This window comes from Myotis nattereri, assembly GCF_964212035.1.
Source record: "Myotis nattereri genome assembly, chromosome: 1".
Classification (NCBI taxonomy): domain Eukaryota; kingdom Metazoa; phylum Chordata; class Mammalia; order Chiroptera; family Vespertilionidae; genus Myotis; species Myotis nattereri.
In genome coordinates, this window is record NC_138075.1 from 93,302,597 (window position 1) to 93,320,806 (window position 18,210).

The following is an 18,210-nucleotide window of genomic DNA, read 5'->3' on the forward strand; positions in this document are numbered from 1 at the left end:
ACTCAATACCATGCCTGGTCACTGTGAGGAGAAGAGGTTCCACTCAGAAACCATCCATCTTTGCAGCAGCAAACAGCTCAGATAATCCTACTTAAATACGCCTCCTGCACTGGCAGCGGCTCGGGCATGCAAGGGAATTTAGACAATGGACAGCCTTTAATGGATGGCTCATCTTCTGGCCTTGTGCCTCTCCACTCCTTTAGGACACAGTTCAGGCTTGATTCTCTCTGTTTCTTTTTTAAATAAATTGTGGAGAACTGGGTGAAATCATCACTAGGACATTTCTTAAACACAACACGTTCGCATCATGAATGACACGTGTGCCTTGGAAAGTCTGGAACCAGCAGGTGTTGGAAGAAGGCGTCCATTTTTCTTAATGGACTGTTTTCTTTGCCCGTCAAATGCACTGCCCTAGCACAGTCATGTCCCTGGACACATCTGGAGCCCCTGTCATTCATTAGCATCAATGCCGGCCTGCACGTGCCCTCATCCTTCCTACCGCCAGATACAGGACTCTAGCCTGGAGGAGCACCTTTTAAAGGGTTTTTATTGTGAACAATTTCAAACATGGAGAGTGTGTGATAAACTACCATGTTCACATTACTCAGCTTTAATAATTGGCAATGAATGACTTACCAATCATACTGGCTAATCTTGTGTTATCTGCCCCCTTCCTACCCCAGACTATTTTGAAGTGAATCCCAGAGTGACCTTATTAGAATTTAAACCCCTTGGTATTTTCACCCAGAAATATTAGAACAGATTCTCCTGATGCGCTCATCACTGAGGACATGACAAGGGTCTCGGGAGCCCTGCGCCAGGAGCCTGGGCAGAGGCCAATACATACACTTTCTCTTATCTCCCAGCAACACACATGTGTTTCCCTCATGTTTCCTATTCCTACTCCTGCTCCCTGGGATCACTTTCAGAAATAAACTACTTGCACGCAAGCCTGGGGCTCAGGTTCTGCTTTCTGGAGGAACTTGGGCCAAGATACCAGCTCAAGAGAGGGGCAGAGGGAGCCCTAAAAATGACAGCAGAAGGCAGTCCCAGGGTGACAGCTGGGCAGGAGGCAGGAGAGTATCCAGTCCAGACAGAAGAATGGAGGCCTCATGAGGGATGTGTCTCATAGATAGGTTGGAACGCAACAGACTTGCATCGGATGTGACTGAACTTGTGGAAAATTGTCCTAAGAAGCTAGAAGAAGGGAACTGGACAGCACGTACCTATTTAGGTTGCATCAAAGGTCGTCACTGCTGACAAGAGGTAGGAAAGTGCAGGGATGTGTTCCTGGGGTGAACAGACAGCTCTGTAGGAGGCAAATGTGGTACATGAATCAATACCCTTAAAAATGGCCATGCCTCATGCCCTCAAAAAAGAACCAGAAATTGAGAACAAATGTTATAAAAACAACAAAACTGTGAACCAGTATATTATTTGTATTAGCATTTTTAAAAAGCAGAATTACTTTGAGTCCAACAAACTGTGGTAATTCTAGAACATTTCCTGGAAAGAGTATTATGAAGCCACTAAAAGTGATATGCTCTGTGCAAAGTGGGCCCCACACTGTCAGAAAGACGACAGCAATGGAAAACTGGCGAGATCTGAATTACATTTGTAGTTTGATTCCCAGTATTGTACCACTGTTCATTCCTTAGTTGTGGTGAACATGATGGTGCACGATGTTAACAAAGGAAGCTGCGTGGAGAAGATAAGGGAGCTCTGTATTACTTTTGCAACTCTTCTGTAAATATAGAATTATTTCAAAATAAATTTTAAGTACATTAGGATTCTCCAGAAAACCAGAACTAATAGGGTAGTTGGGTGGATGGATGCATGGATGGATGGATGGATGGATATAGAAAGAGCTTTGTTATAAGGAATCGCTCACGCAGTTATGGAGACTGAGTCACTTGCAGGCTGGACACCCAGGAGAGCCAGTGGTGCAGTTCCCAGGCTGAGAGCTGGAGACCTGATGGTGTTGACTCCAGTCCAGGAGTGGAGGCCTGGGAACCAGGAGCACTGAGGGCAGAAGATCAAGGTTCCAGTTCATACAGTCAGGCAGAGAATGAGCGGATCCTTCCTCCCTCCAGCGTTTTGTTCTAGACGGGCCCTTAACAGATTGGGTGAGGTCCACTCACATTGGAGCGGGCCACCCACTTTACCATTTCACTGATTCAATGCTAATCTCTTCTGGAAACACACTCAGGAAATAATGTTTAACTAGCTATGCGAGCATCCTGTGATCCAGGCAAGTGGACACATAAAATTAACCACCACAGCATCCATGTTTGTATGTGTACAACCCGGTCCTGTTAAGATACCCTCAGAATGGATAACAGTGTTTGCCTCTGGGGAGAACAATGGGCGATGGGGTCAAGGTTAGAGGGAGACTTACTTTTGCACTGAAAACCCTTTTGTACGGTTCAAATTTCTTTTTTAAACGCGTGTACATATACTATATTCAAAAAATTAGAAGTCACAGGCACACAGGCTGTGCTCTATAGGAGGCAGATGGTGAGAGGGAATTTTGTGAACTCGGGATGTATTCAGGAAACAGCCTCCAATGAACGCCATGGAAGATAAGAGGGGAAGCAGGACTGGCCAGAGGCAGAAGGCCAGCCTCTGATGACCCGCTGCGGAGCTCCAGAGCCGACAGGGCCCACAGAGTTCTTCCTATTGGGCGACGAAGTGGCTGGGCCAGCTACCTGCCCCGCCAGGCCCTGGATGTGGGCTGTGCTGGGAGGGCCATAGCCTGGTCCAAGGGGCTCCCTGCCGCTGAGGCGATCCCTGAGGGGCGGCAGCAGCTGGGGCACCGAGTCCCCCCCAGAAAAGGGGGTCTGGGTGACACACCCACATGTTCCTCACAGTGACAAAAGGTGTTCATTCATAAGGACATAGGAAGATGATTACTATGTTTGGAGAGAGAAAAAATACAGGACACAAATTTCTACCTATGGCATGTAACAACTTGGCAACACAAACAATAAAAATTTTTTTAAAAAACCCTTTATGTTCCTAGAAAAAGCACTGGGAAGAAAACATTCCAAAATGTAAAAAGTTTTTTTTTCCTGAAATGGGACTGCACATAATTTTTCTTTCTACTTCCACATTTCTATATTTTTTTCCCAAATTTTCTATGATTTTTAAGTAATCAAAATTTTCAAAAGAGCACTCTAGGATCTGCTGCTGTTGTTTCTATCATTAAGCTTTGATACTGCTTCATAAATTAATTCTGTGCTTATAGAGAAGGATGAGGAATATTTACATTATCAAATAATGTCTAAAATTTTAGGGTACTATATGAGAAATAAATTGGTTCTATCAATCAATATAAACTCAGGCTTTTTAGGCAATCGCAAGTTCAAAGAAAAGTTAGTGGCCCAAACATTTGTTAAGTTAAAATGACCAGGGTCAATTATTTCTTGTTCTCAACACTTAAAGCAGCAGTCGTAAACTTCTCCAGCAGAGGGCGACGGCAGCTTAGGTGAAGCTAGAAATCTCGGCTGCCTAACTTGCAGCTAGGTTGCTGTGACTGGAAAATCGCCTTTGCTTTTCGGTCCCGAAAAAAAAGTAACTTACTTAGCAGGTTACATACTAACATTAGTTAGTTCGTTCATCTTAGGCAGTGGAGAGCAAGTAGTTCGTAAATATAGTTGTTTCCTGTGTGTTTTTTCTTTAAATGAGAGTCAGCTGACCTCATAGTGCGCTGAAAAGACTGCTCCCTCACTTTTTATTCCAGCTGCCATAACAAAATACCATGGACTGGTGCTTTCAGACAGACATTTATTTCTCAGTTCTGGAGCCTGGAGGACCAAGATGAAGGTGCGGCATGGTCGTCCTGGTGAAGACTGTCTTCCTGACTTACAGGGAGGAGGAGCAGAGGGAAAGAGACACCAGATGGAGAGGACAGGAGATGCAGGCAGAAGGGTGAGCTTCTCTGCTTTCCCTTGGGTGACCTAGGTTTATTTACAGGACAAGACAGGCAAACTCCACAGTGGCCTAAGCCATGTGGGTGCCTGGAGTGGCTGAGAGTCTCACCTGGCTGCCCTGGGGGATGGTAGGATTGCCCTGGTGGGTTGAGGTCTGACTAAGGTGGAGGGCTAGGGGACGGGGGCTGGGGGGCGGGGGGCAGGGGAAGAATGTGAATGAACCAGTGAAAGAGGAGGCCCCAATATTCAAAAGACTAGTGAATAAATTCAGTTGTCTTCCTGAACTTTCCAAACCTCATACATTCTGGTATTAGAGGGAATGTGTAAACTTTTTATTCTCCAAATGATTTTAAATGGGCAGAGAGAACAGAAAGCTGATTAATTTCAAAAAGAATAATCTAACGGTTCAGTTATAGTTTAGAGCTAACCCTATATAACGCTACACAGCACTAACGACAATAGTTACTTTCGTTTTTCTTAGAGCCTGCGACTATGCAGGCCCCTGGTAACACAGTGACCTCCTAGTTCACACTCAACCACTGAGCCACACCAGCCGGCCCAAAGCTGCTTTTAATAGAGGGGAGGCACTGCAGGCAATAACAAGAAATGTGTGTGAGGGTCCTTTTTGTTAATTAGTTGGCAAGAGAGGACTGAAGTCCCCGGACTACATCTTGTCTTCACTTGGGTAGCTCAGACACAATCATTGGTGATTGTCAGAATTTCCTCCTGGGACCACCCATGTTAGAAGCACCTGGAATATTTCATACAGGAACTGCTGAAGCAGAATCTCTAGGCTTGAAGGAATGCAGGAATTTGCAATTTTAATAAGTTCCTCCATTAATTCTTACGCATTATATCAACACTGAGAAATATATATATATATCCTTTCATCTTTCTCTATGTTTTTCTTTATGAAGTGACCAAGTGGAAAATTTCCTGCACAGCACAGACACGTTCACAGTTAATAACCCTCCTCCAATTTTGTGTTTGTTTAGTATAGTCCCAAATTGCTTTAAAATATAAATATATATGCATATTTATATATATATTTATATATGTTTATATTGATTTCAGAGAGGAAGGGAGAAGGACAGAGAGAGATAGAAACATCAATAATGAGAGAGAATTATTGATTGGCTGCCTCCTGCATGCCCCCTACTGGGGATGGAGCCCACAACCTGGACATGTGTCCTGCTGGTGAATTCAACACTCAACCATGTGCAACTCAAGTTCACACTCAACCACTGAACCACACCAGCAGGGCCCAAAGCTGCTTTGAATAAGGGAGTAATAATCCCAGCCAACTGAGCTTATTTGTTTTTTAAATGAAGCTTTGATTTCACAGTCAGGCTGTGTTTCTATTTCCCTTGGTGTCCTTCCAGAGAGTTTTTTAATTTACTGGGGTGACATTGCTTTGCCTAACCATACACATTTCAAGCGTACAACTCAATAAAACATTATCTGAACACTGCATCATGTGTCCTGTCAGGGAATTTTAATGCCAACAAGAAAATGTGTCTGCTTATCCCTCCCATTTTTTGAGCACAATGTCCTAGGATGTCCCCAACTTTAGAATCTGAGACTTTGAGTTGCACAAAACCTTGGCTAGCCTTCATGAACAACAGAAGAAAATAAAAAGGAAACCTCCAGGGGAAGAGGACAATAGAAAGCTATAGAAGTCAATTTCAGTAACAAGGAAAAACCAGCTGTAGTTTCCAGATGTGTTGTATTAATGACTATTCATATGAGAGGGATGCTGTACTAATGGCTGCTCATATGAGAGGGACGTCCACTATCTCCCTGCTTAAGCTCCTGGAGGGTCTTGGAAGACATGGACATGCCTTGAAGATGAAGCCTATTCTTATGAACTGTATAGAGCACCCAAAATAAAATACTATATAATAAAGCCTAATATGCTAAGTGTCCAGTCCACATTCAACCAATCAAAGCATAATATGCTAATGATATGCTAAGGCTGCTCAACCCCTGGCTATTATGTGCACTGACCACTAGGGGGCAGACACTCCAATTGGTAGGTTAGCTTGCTGCTTGGGTATGGCAGATCGGAACTGAGCAAGATGGGCAGGTCCCTCCCCAGCTGACCAACCTCCCTCCTCCCTCCCTTGTCCCCATCATGCACAGGTGGGGTCCCTCAGACTGGCCTGTGCCTTCATCGCAATCCGGGACCCCTGTGGAATGTCAGAGAGCTGGTTTCAGCCAATCCCGCAGGCCACGCTGAGGGACCCCACTAGTGCACAAATTTGTGCACCTGGCCTCTAGTGCATGTTTAAAGCCTCATTTCTAACCCCAGTCATTTAAATTCTAATCAATTCCAATGAATTTTTGGTGTGTCAGAGGTTCTCAACCAATCAAGCACACAGAGTGACTGTCTTCTCCCCAAAGGGAAATCAACCGCCCTAGTCAGCCTGGGGACCCAACTCCAGCTCAGCCAGTGCCATTCTGCTGGCTCCCTTCCCACAGCCCCCCCCACCACCACCACCACCACCACCCTAGTCCCCCCTTTGGCGCCCTCTGGAGGAAACCCGCGCGCCCACTGCATGCTGTGCGCTCCCTGGCCACCCCAATCACCCTAGTCTTGGCGCCAAGACTAGCACCTGTGGCCCCAGCCTGTCAATGGAACCCCGCCCATTCCGAGCCCTCCTCGCACTGTTGGCGCCTGCACCTCCTCGGGGAGCTTGTCCACGCCCCTCCTGCGGCTGCCATCCCCCCAGTTATCCCGCTGGGGACTGCAGGAGCGCGCTCCCGTCCGCCGGGCGCTCCCCGGGCCTCCGCCCCTAGCCTTTGGCGCTAGCACTTAAGCCCCCAGCACGTCCACGCTCCACCCGCCTGCCCCGCGACCCCCGCAGATGGCGCAGGCACCTCGGCCGGAGCTTGTCCACGCGCTCCAAGCGCCCCGCCCTGCGCTGCCGTGGGCTCTCGTACTGACGCTCGCCCCCTGGCCGCCCCGCGCCTTCGCTGGGGAGCCCTGGGCAGGCGCAGGCACCAGCGCGCCCGGACGCGGTGCGGGGCCAGGCGGCGCTCAGCTTCGGCACCACTGGCCTGAGCCTGTGGAGAGGACGCAGATGGGCACACGCAGCTGCACATGGAGCGGGCGGTCGAAGGCCAGCTCCAGACACCACTCCACTCGGCCTTTCCGACAGCAAGCGCCGGCGGGGGGCTTCGCAGAGGCGGGGCGCGGGGCAGCGGAGCGCGGCAGCAGCAAGCGGGGTGGGCGGCACCAGTGCACCCGCCCCTGTGTCGCCCGCGCTGGCCCTGGGTGGCTTCGCTGGCGAAGTGCCAGGGCCACATCCACCTGCGGGAGCTGCACCTGATGCGACTGAGAGACGCGGGCACGCCTCCCACCCGCTGCTGCGCAGAGAGAAGGCTGGGGTGCAGCGCCGCTCCTGGCCTCCAGGGCGGGCAAGGAGAACAGCCGCAGGGGGAGGGCACACTCCAGGCCCGGACGCCCTACCAGCAGCATAGTGACACTCCATGGTGCAGACTCCTGCAGCGGGTGCGCGCATTTGGTGCGTCTGGGAGCCCCTGCAGGTGAAGCTCTCCCGGGACTGGCCATTCTTGGGGGCGCGGGGCCCCGCCCCCGTGACGTCAATCCAGGGCCTGACAGTTGAAGCTGTTCTGATCGGTTGCTCGGGAGACCGGGGTACACAGAGAGGACTGGCCTCCATCCCCAGGCCGAAGAGGCGCTATCCCAGTCCCCCGTCCGCTGTCCGCTCCTGGGACTCGCAGGCCCCGGGCAGAGGAGCCAGGTCGCCCCGAGCTGTGGCCAGCGGAGAGCTTCAGGCACCATGAGTCAGAGGCAGGTGCTGCAAGGTAGGGGCTGGGGCGGCTGTCTCCACAGCAGTTGGCGGGAGCCAGGGCATGACTGAGCAGCTCGCTCCACCATGTCTCTCCCCGCAGTGTTCGAGCAGTACCAGAAAGCCCGGACCCAGTTCGTGCAGATGGTGGCAGAGCTGGCGACCAGACCCCAGAACATCGAGACCCTGCAGAACGCGGGTGAGCCCTCACCTGAACCCGCTTTGCCCGCACCCCTGGGGCTGTGTCACCTGGTGCCCTGGGCCTTCAGTCATTAGTCTGCCCTGGTCCTCAGCCCTGCTTCGCCCATCACGCGTATCCCAGGCCAGTCACTGCCTGTGTCACTGCGCTCTCCTAGCCGTGTTCCCCGCCCCCACCCTCTCCTTCCCCCTGCCTCCTATCCCACCCCTACCCCCTGCGCTGAGTTTTGGGCAAAAGGATGGGGGCTGCAGAAATTCCTCCAGTTCACTGCGAAGGTGGTAGAAGCATTCAGTCTCTTTGGGGGCCTTTGGGGGTGAGGCTGAGCTGGGGAATCTTACAGTTTGGTGTGAGAGGGGTCCTAGTTCCATCTGTACTGCCACCAGGCAAGTGTCAGCTGGAAAGTCAAAGCCAAAGGAACTACCTGCCTGGAAGTCATTTTATGTGAATGGGCATCTGCCCTAGTCAGGCCCGTTTTACTATCAGGGTGTGAATGCCACATCAAAGGAATTCCATTAGTTCTCATTTTGCATTAGTGAGAGAGCTTGATATGCTTGAGTATTTTCCAGGAGATTCAAAGTCAGTAAAGATCTAGTTTTGAGAAACCCTTATAATATTCTCATTCCACCCCTCAGCCCAACTCATGCAGACTATCGAGGGGAAGAGTGTGTGTGTGTGATTTGCTTCTTATCTAGTAACAAGGAGATAATGGTGGCTTTCCTCTCCCTTCCCTTCCCTTCTCTCATTAAGCATGATGCCACCACCATCTGAACTCAAAGTAAGATAGCATCTTATCACTACTGTGTCATGAGAAGCCTTCAATTTATAGGATATGATCTTTAAAACTCACTTAAATTAACATGGAATTAAAAGAAAATTAAGAACATTGAAATTAAGGATAAGAATGTTTAGACATAATATTTACTCTGGGTTATTTTTTAGGAGAATTACTACAGCACCTAGATGGTACCCTGTAGTGTCCTTGGGAGGGATTTTGGTGTTTATTCCCTCTATGTTTTTATTTAGGGTCAGGAGGTGTATTAAAAATGGAGAAAGTGCATTTTATAACAGTCTTTAAAACTTTTTATTTAGGGACTAGTGCCCCAGTACATGAAATTCGTGCATTGCAGGGGGGAGGGGTGCCCCTCAGCCTGTCCTGCACCCTCTCCAATCTAGGATCCCTCTCACAATCTGGGACTCACCTGCTTGCCTGCCTGATCGTCCCTAGTCCCTAACTGCTCCCCCCTTCTGGCCTGCTCACCCCCAACTGCACCCCTGCCAGCCTGATCACCCCCAACTGCACCCCCCCGCCAGGCTTATTGCCCCCAACTTCACCCCGCACCGGCCAGCTCACCCCCACCTGGTCCCCCCAACCAGCCTGATCACCCCCAACTGCCCCCCCCCTCCTGGCTTGATCTCCCAAACTGCCTCTGCCTTGGCCCCGCCACCATGGCTTTGTCCTGAAGGACGTCCAGACGGTCTCCCAGAAAGTCTCCTGGTCTAATTAGCACATTACCCTTTTATTAGTATAGACTAGAGGGCTGGTGCACAAAAATTTGTGCACTCTGGAGGGTCCCTCAGCCTGCCTGTGCCCTCTCGCAGTCTGGGACCCCTCAGGGGATGACCACCTGCTGGCTTAGGCCTGCTCCCCGGGGGATTGGGCCTAAGCTGGCAGTCAGACATCCCTCTGGCAGCTTGGGAGTCCTCAGGAGATGTCCACTTGCCAGCGGGGAGCAGGCCTAAGCTGCAGTTGGACATCCTTAGTGCTGCTGAGGAGGCAGGAGAGGCTCCCACCACCACCGCTGTACTGGCAGCCATCAGCCTGGCTTGTGACTGAGCAGAGCTCCCCCTGTGGGAGCACACTGACCACCAGGGGGAAGCTCCTGCATTGAGCATCTGCCCCCTGGTGGTCAGTGTGTGTCATAGTGACCAGTGATTTCCAGTTGCTCTGCTGTTAGGGTCAATTTGCAAATAACCCTTTTATTATATTACCCTTTTATTTTATATAAGATACAGGCCTGGTGCATGGGTGGGGGCCAGCTGGTTTGCCCTGAAGGGTGTCCCGGAACAGGGTAGGGGTCCCACTGGGGTGCCTGGCCAGCCTGGGTGAGGGGCTGAGGGCCGTTTTCAGACTGGCTACAACCCCTTCAGGGTGGGGGTCCCCGCTGGGGTGCCTGGCCAGCCTGGGTGAGAGGCTGATGGCTGCTTGCAGACTGTCCAAGCCCCCCAGCAGGGACCCTTACCCCATGAGGGTGTGGCCAGCTTGGGTGAGGGGCTGAGGGCCGTTTTCAGACTGGCCACAACCCCTTCAGGGTAGGGGTCCCCGCTGGGGTGCCGGGCCAGCCCGGGTGAGTGGCTGATGGCTGTTTGCAGGCTGGCCAAGCCCCCAGCAGGGACCGTCACCCCATGAGTGTGTGGAGGCTGGCTGGAAGCTGGTATCTGGGATTTATTTAGCTTCTATAAATGAAACTTTATTGCCTTTGGCGGAGGCCACAGCCGGCCAGAGCAGGCGGGAAGCTTGGCTTCCTCCATCGCTGGGGCAACCAAGCCTCCTGCTTGCTCCAGCTCTGTGGCCGCCAGCCACTATCTTGGTTGGGTTAATTTGCATATAGTCACTCTGATTGGCTGGTGGGCATGGCTTGGGCATAGCTAAAGTATGGTCAATTAGCATCTTTGTCTTTTATTAGTGTAGATAATTGTAGATTCACATGTAGTTGTAAGAAATAGTACAAGATCCTGTATACCTGAAAACTGTGGGATGATATCACAACCAGGAGTTGACATGGGTAATTCATTGATTTAATTCAGGTTCTCCCAGTTTGACTTGGACTGATTTGAGTGAGTTTGTGTGTGTGCTATGCAGTTTTATCCTATGTGTATCCATCACAATAGTCAAGATACAAACCTCTTTCATCACCCAAGGATGCCTCCCTGTGCTGCCCTTTTATAACCACACCCACCTCCCTCTTGTCCCTAACCCCTGGGCAACTTGCACTAAACTTTTTTCCACTTTTTAAATTTCATTATTTCAACATTGATAATCTTTTGTTCTACAGTTGTTTCATGTGGATTAATTTACTTTCTTCTGCATGTGTGTGTGTGCGCTTTTATGCATGCATGTATACTCCTCAAAGTACTCAGAACAATGCTAGACATACAATGTTTCATATATACTGACTAAGTAAAGTTTATTAGAGCATAATACATTTTTAAAATGCACTTATATTTTAGGTGTTTTTTTCCTTTCTCAGTCCTACTCAATGCCCTTTGTAAATGGACACTTACTATTTACAAATATTTAATTTTTGGACAATATACCGCTAAACTAAAATGTTTTTAAAACAGGGAAGATGATTGACATTACATTAAAATTTGACACAAAAATATGGAAGTATATGTAATAGTTAAAATACACAATATCATGGTTTAGTATAATAGTGGCAGGCTTTCTCTTCCCAAAAATGTACAATGTAGAATATATTAGGGGATGTAATCAATCCAAACAGGCTAAATGATCACCAAAGTATAAGTGACTTAGATATGACACTTAATTTTTAGTTATATTTTAAATTTAGAAAAAGAGGGAGAGAGAGAAACATTGATTTGTTGTTCCACTTATTTATGCATTCATTGGTTGATTCCTGTATGTGCCCTGACCAAGGATGGAACCTGCAACCTTGCCTATGGAAACAACACTAACCAACTGAGCTACCCAGCCAGGGCTATTTGATATTTTAAACAGCCACCTATTTTCACTTATGAAGGAATGGAATACAAAAGGAACATAATGTCTTAAAGTTATCTGCACTTTAATAATATCTTGATGGAATCCTAAGATTTTTCTTTTCCTGAGAAATTTATTTTAACATATTTCATGTTATCTAGATTCAATGTAAGCTCTTTTTTAGTTATTTTTAATTGAGACACAAAATGATTATTCCGGTATATGTATTCTTTTAATTTAAAAAATAACCTGTAAGCTTTGTTAAGAAAATTTTTCTTAATAGTCAATTAAGTTAAACATTCAAATTGTTTATTCTTTTATTGTTTGCTTTGTTAGTCCTCATCCAAGGATATTTTTCCATTGATTTTTAGAGACAGTGGAAGGAAGAAAGATAGACAAAGAGAGAGAGAGAAACATTGATGTGAAAGAGACACATTCCACAGGCACCCAGACCGGGATGGGGGATCCAACCTGCAACCCTTTGGTGGGTGGGCCAACACTCTATTTACTGAGCAACATCAGCCAGGGCCAAACAGTTTATTATTTTTTAAAAAATCACCTGGATTTAAAAATGCTTCTGAGCCCAGCCACGGTGGCTCAGTGGTTGAGCATCAACCTATGAACCAGGAGTTCACAGTTTAATTCCCAGTCAGCATACATGCCTAGGTTGCAGGCTCAATCCCCAGTAGGGAGCAGACAGGAGGCAGCCAATCAATGATTCTCTCTCATTATTAGTGTTTCTATCTCTCTCCCTCTCCCTTCCTCTCTGAAATAAATAAAAATATATTTTTTAAAAATAATAATAAAATAAAAATGCTCTTTAATGAGCCAGTATATGTGTGCATCAATTATATATTCTGATCAAGTTTTTTTTTCAGTCATGTGAATTCATATTGGTAGCCTAAGACATGACTGCATTTTATTCCTGACTTGGACATAATTTTTGCGTACTTCGGAGGGTTTTGTTTTCTCACTTTTATAATAATCTATTTAAATAAATACGTATCATGTATTCAAAATTATGTGAAAACCATTTCCATATGCATATCATGATAAGTCAGTAGTTCCCTTGTGAAGAATTTTTTAATTCATTCACTGTGAAAGGAATTTTAAGGTGAAAATACACAATATCATGGTTTAGTATAATAGTGGCAGGCTTTCTCTTCCCAAAAATGTACAATGTAGAATATATTAGGGGATGTAATCAATCCAAACAGGCTAAATGATCACCAAAGTATAAGTGACTTAGATATGACATTTAATTTTTAGTTATATTTTAAATTTAGAAAAAGAGGGAGAGAGAGAAACATTGATTTGTTGTTCCACTTATTTATGCATTCATTGGTTGAGTTTTATTTTAAATCTCTGCTCTTTTTCATTGTGTTTTGGATGTGCTCATGAGAGAATTTGCCTTATTAAATATGTCAAAAGTAATTACCAAAGCAAATAAAGTTTTGCAAGATACATTCTTCACAGTATTTGGACAAAAATAATTTTATTTCAAACTTGTTTCTAGGACGAACTATGTACAATGTGTCTATAACCTAGAGTTTTTTTCTCATTGAGATTTTATTCCTTCTAAATTAAAGGAGCATATATGAAAACATTCAAAATTTTAATGTTTGTTTATGAAGTCTCTTTATGCATGTGTGAACCCTGACTGCCTTCTCTCCAGGGCTTTCTGAGGACAAATGAAGTGGAACACAGTGAAGGAGGAGGCACTTTATATTTATTGGTTGATTGATGGCTCAGTGGTTGAGCAATGACCTATGAACCAGGGTGTCACGGTTTGATTCCTGGGTAGATCACATACCTGGGTTACAGGCTCGATCCCCAGTGTGGGACGCGCAGGAGGTAGCCTATCAGTGATTCTCTCTCATCACTGATGTTTTTCTCTCTCTCTCTCCCTCTCCCTTCCTCTCTGAAATCAATAACAATATATATTTTTAAAAGATACATACTTTTTATTCAACAAGTCTTTTTCTTTTTAAAATCTTTAATTGATTTGAGAGAGAGAGAGTGAAAGAAACATTGATTTTGCTGTTCCACTATTCATGGTTGATTCTTGTATGTGTCATGACCCGAGATTGAACCTGAAACTTTGTCGTATTGGTATGAAATTTCTGGGGGAAAAATTGTTCCTACTTTCTTTTATTTCACAAAGTAGTTCCCTTTTACTTTTGCTAGCATTAAACTCAGTGCTATGTTCAGAACTCAATTGCAGTAATTACCTCTAACCTATGTTTCTAATAGAATTGGTCCCTGTCTGCACCACATGGCTCTTAATAATTATCTTTGTATACATGTATTTTAGAGTAAACTATCTAAAAAGAATTTAGAATAGGCGCAGTATGAATACAATAAAAATTATTTCATCTGAAGACACATTTTTGAACTGACTGCCTTCCAAAATTGTCCTCTTCAATTGTTACTCATGAAACCTCTTGGAGCAGACAGACCTTTTAGAACATACGCTATTTATTCTCTACATATTAATTTTCACAGTTTGGTCATTCATCATTCAATAAACATTTATTGAGCATCTAGGTGCTAGATGAATGCTTGGGTGCTGATCATGTAGAAACAGAAAGCCATTAAGGATCTTATTTGTTAGTGGAGAGATACATAAAGAGAAATAAAACAACCATCTCATAAGTGTCTAGCGACAGACAGACAAAGCACTTATGGAGGGCACTCTAACCAAGCATTGGGAGTGAAGGGGCTCTCTATAGGAAACTTCTAGGAGGGATTCCCAGGAGTTAACTAGACAAAGAAGGGGAGGGGAAACTGCATTCAGGTAGAGGGAAATTATGTGTAAGGTAGAGGCAAGAGAAAACGTAGTGTGTACTTGATGGAAAAGGCAAATGCTCAGGTATGACTGGAGCATCTTGGGGTAATAGGGCAAGGGAGAGAAAAGTCAGTGGCTAGAGAGGAAAGCAGGCCTAATTATGAAGGACCTCATCTGAAGTTTGGATTTAATCCTGAAATTGATAGGAAGCCATTGAAGAGTTTTAATTAGAGGAACATTGGGATCTATTTTGTGTTTTAGAAAGATGATTTTCACAGTCGTGTGGAGAACAGATGGAGGGGATTGAAACGGGATCAGGGAGACCAGGTATCCATTTTTGCTGTACCAGTCTGGCTGGATAAGAGATATGCAGGACTTGTGACTTAGCAGAAGGGAGCAGGGGCAGGTAAGAAGAGAGAGGAGTTGAAGATGACTCCAAGGCTTCTGGCTGCTTAGGTTAGCGCCATTCGTTGAGGAGAAAGAGGATACAGAAGGCGGAGGAAATGGTGATTTCACTATAACAGCATTGAGGTTGTGGTGAGTCTGGGATATCTATGTGCCAGTGACCATGGTGAGCAATTTGGGTATATAGGGCTCTGGAGCCCAGGAAAGTGATGTTAGCTTAGATGTATAGAACTTACATGCTCATTAAAGGTTTAGATGTGTAGAACTTACATGCTCATTTGAAAATAAAGTCAAAGTTCATTTTTAGATTTCTTTATGTAAGTATAAACATGCAAGTTCCAATCATTTAATCTAAAGTACATGTAAATTGAACCTGCCATACTTGTATACTCTACATGCCCACTCAGTTCAAATTCCACATATACAGATGGTGATGGCTGTGACCTAGTCTAGAGTCAGACAGTTGCATCAGTTTAATACAGTAAGCGTGGAAGACAGCCACAGTGATGTCAATGGTAGAATAATATCACTTCAGCAGATTATACTCTTTGGTATGCATTCTAAACCTGGCTATAGGCCAGTTTCATTACTAAAGGGTAAATGCTACATAAGTATATGTTAAATAAGTAAGTGAATGCATGCTGTGCTTCCTTGCCTCTTAGGAGAGTTGCTAGCTTGTTCAGAGAGTCAGTGGTCTCAGTTTCATCTTCCTGTCACCTCTCGCCACTCGAAAATGATGTATCAGGTGTGGTAGCCCTTCTCTCACAAACAACTGAGTTACAGTGAATCACCAAACAAAATTGAGAAGATGCTAACTATAGTATCAACTACAAGGAGAATAATTGTAAAAGGAGAAAATAGATTATTTTTGTCATAATTTTACAAACTATACATGTGTTCTGTGATTCATTCTGACCCTTTAAATAAATTATAAGACTTTCTGTTATAAGGGATATAACATCTAAAATCATAATTGACTTGATAGCTATGACAGTGTAAAAGTATTTCACAGAAAACAAAACAGACATGTGATACCAAAATTTATGATTTTTAATCAAATACAGGAATAGTGGCCAGAGGTATATAATCATAGAGGCTGGGAGAAACCAAACCAGGTCCTAAAAATTCTTACTCTAAAAAATACAAGGGAGGACACTTAAGTCTTTTCAAGTAAAAAATGACCAGTGAAGGAAAATGCATTGTAAAATTCATTAGTGTCATGACACTTGCTTCAGTAAAATTATAATCATATAAATGCAATATCTCGTTATAGAAATAAAGATTTTAAATCTGTTAAAGTTGACAAGTGTAGTTGGAGTTACTCTGTGATAGAACAGGTAGTGCTTACAGTAGTAAAATCAAAGTGAGTGGTGGTTTTTAGAGCCAAGACTACAAGTTTTTCAATAGGAGCTAGTTGTATATTCAGAACTATGCTAGGTAGTTTGAGAAACAGAAAAGTATAAAACAAGCTTGGCTCTAGAGATGCTTATTATTTTACTATGGGTATGAGACATTTACTCACATAAAACTAGAGAACCACATAAGATGCTACATCAGGATGGCTGCTGTGCTTTGCATGACTTTGGGTATACCATTTATATCATGATCAATGTGAGTGGCATCGTCTGGATTTGTGCAGTACACAGCCATTCATGGTGGACCTGGGAATTATTCAGTCTTCATTTTTATTTATTTCACTGAAAGTAAGTAGTGTAAACAATAAAGCTCTCCATGGCTTCCCATTTCACTTAGAGTAACATCACAAGCCCAGCTGGTGTGGCTCTATGGTTGAGCATTGACCCAGGAACCAAGAGGTCACCAGTTTGATTCCCAGTCAGGGCACATGCCCATGCTGCTGGCTCAATCCCCAGTATGGGGCATGCAGGAGGCAGTCAAAGTTTTATCTTTCTATACTTCTCCCTTCCTCTCTCTCTAAAAATCAATAAAAACATATTTTTTAAAAAGGCTAATGTAACAAAATCTTAATTTGACCTATAGCCAAATTTGATCTGGCCCAACCAAGCTCTCCAGCTTTATCTCTTACCCCATCACCCTCCCACTTGACATTTCAGACTGGTCTGAATTTCTCATGGCGTCTTCAACAGTCTACCACAATCCTGCATCCTGTCCAAGCCAGAAACCTGGCAGTATCACCAATTCCTCCATCTTCTTCACACTAATCAGTTTCTATCCTAAATACCTCCTTAAGCCATTCACTTTTCTCTTTCCCCTTTGCCATTGCTGTTCTCCAGGCTATCTGCACATTCGGTATAGGTCCCTACAGCTTCCTCAGTGGTCTCCTGCCCCCAATCTTGTCTATTTTCCCCCTTTCTTCCCAGTCTAATCAGAGCAATCCTTCTTGACAAAGTACAAGTTTGATCCTATCACTGCACTGACACACTAATGTTCAGATACAATTCAAAATACTTAAAATAGTTTATTGGACCCTTCAGGATTTTGGTTTCTGTTAATTAGCCTTCTTTCTCCAACATTCTCTCTCCTCTCTTGTAATGTGGTCATACTGCACTCTCAGTTTTGTCAGTATATCAAACTGTTTTTGGTTTTGAGCTTCATTTATATAGTTCCTTCTGGTTGGAATACTCTCCAATCCATTTACCTCACTAATTCTTCCAATTCTTTAGTAGGCAATCTGCCCCAAAAAGCCTTCAGATCTCAACTTAGATGGCACTGCTCCTCGATTGCCTTTCCTGTGTTCTTCAAAGCCTGGGCTAGATGCTCTACCATGTTTGCAGAGCACACTCTACTTATTTCGTTGCATATATCATAATGTGTTGCATTTGTTTATCTCTCAAAGCCCCTTTACAAGTTCTTTGAGGTTAAAGACAATTGTGTTTCAATACCTTGTCTATTCTGAATAGGTATTTCTTTTATTTTAATTACAATTTACATTCAACATTATTCTATACTAGAGGCCTGATGCACGAAATTCGTGCAAGGGGCTAAGTCCTCCCAGCCGCAGCGGCTTGTCTTGGCCCTTGCAGCCCCAGCTTCGTCCAGAAGATTGTCTAGAAGATCATTCAGAAGGACATCCAGAAGGTCGTTCGGCTGTCCAATCTAATTAGCATATTATGCTTTTATTTTTATAGATTAGTTTCAGATGTACAGCATAGTGATTAGAAAATCATGTACTTTACAGATTGGTTCCCCCGATATTTCAAGTACCTACCCAACTCTGTAAATAGTTATTACAATATTATTGACTATCTTCCCTAATTTACATCTCTGTGACTATTCTATAACTACCAATTTGTATTTCTTAATTCCTTCACCTTTTTCACCCATCCACCCCAACCTCCCTTTCTTCTGTCAACTGACACTCTCTTCTCTAT

At 44.8% G+C, this 18,210-nt stretch overlaps 1 protein-coding gene across 3 annotated transcripts in view; it reads left to right on the forward strand.

Moving 5' to 3' along the window:
- Positions 1-6,901: 6,901 nt before the first annotated feature.
- Positions 6,902-18,210, forward strand: part of LOC308519567 (sperm-associated antigen 6) — a gene marked incomplete at its 5' end in the record, with an annotated part of 65,312 nt that continues 54,003 nt past the window's right edge. For 2 of the 3 annotated variants that reach the window (XM_081091595.1, XM_081091593.1), the window contains 2 exons: positions 6,995-7,763; positions 7,851-7,946. Coding sequence is in view for 1 of the 3 variants with exons in the window: in XM_081091592.1 (XP_080947718.1) it covers positions 7,739-7,763; positions 7,851-7,946 (121 nt within the window). Of the gene's footprint in view, positions 7,764-7,850; positions 7,947-18,210 lie in introns of all 3 variants that reach the window. The other variant, XM_081091592.1, reaches the window with a different exon arrangement.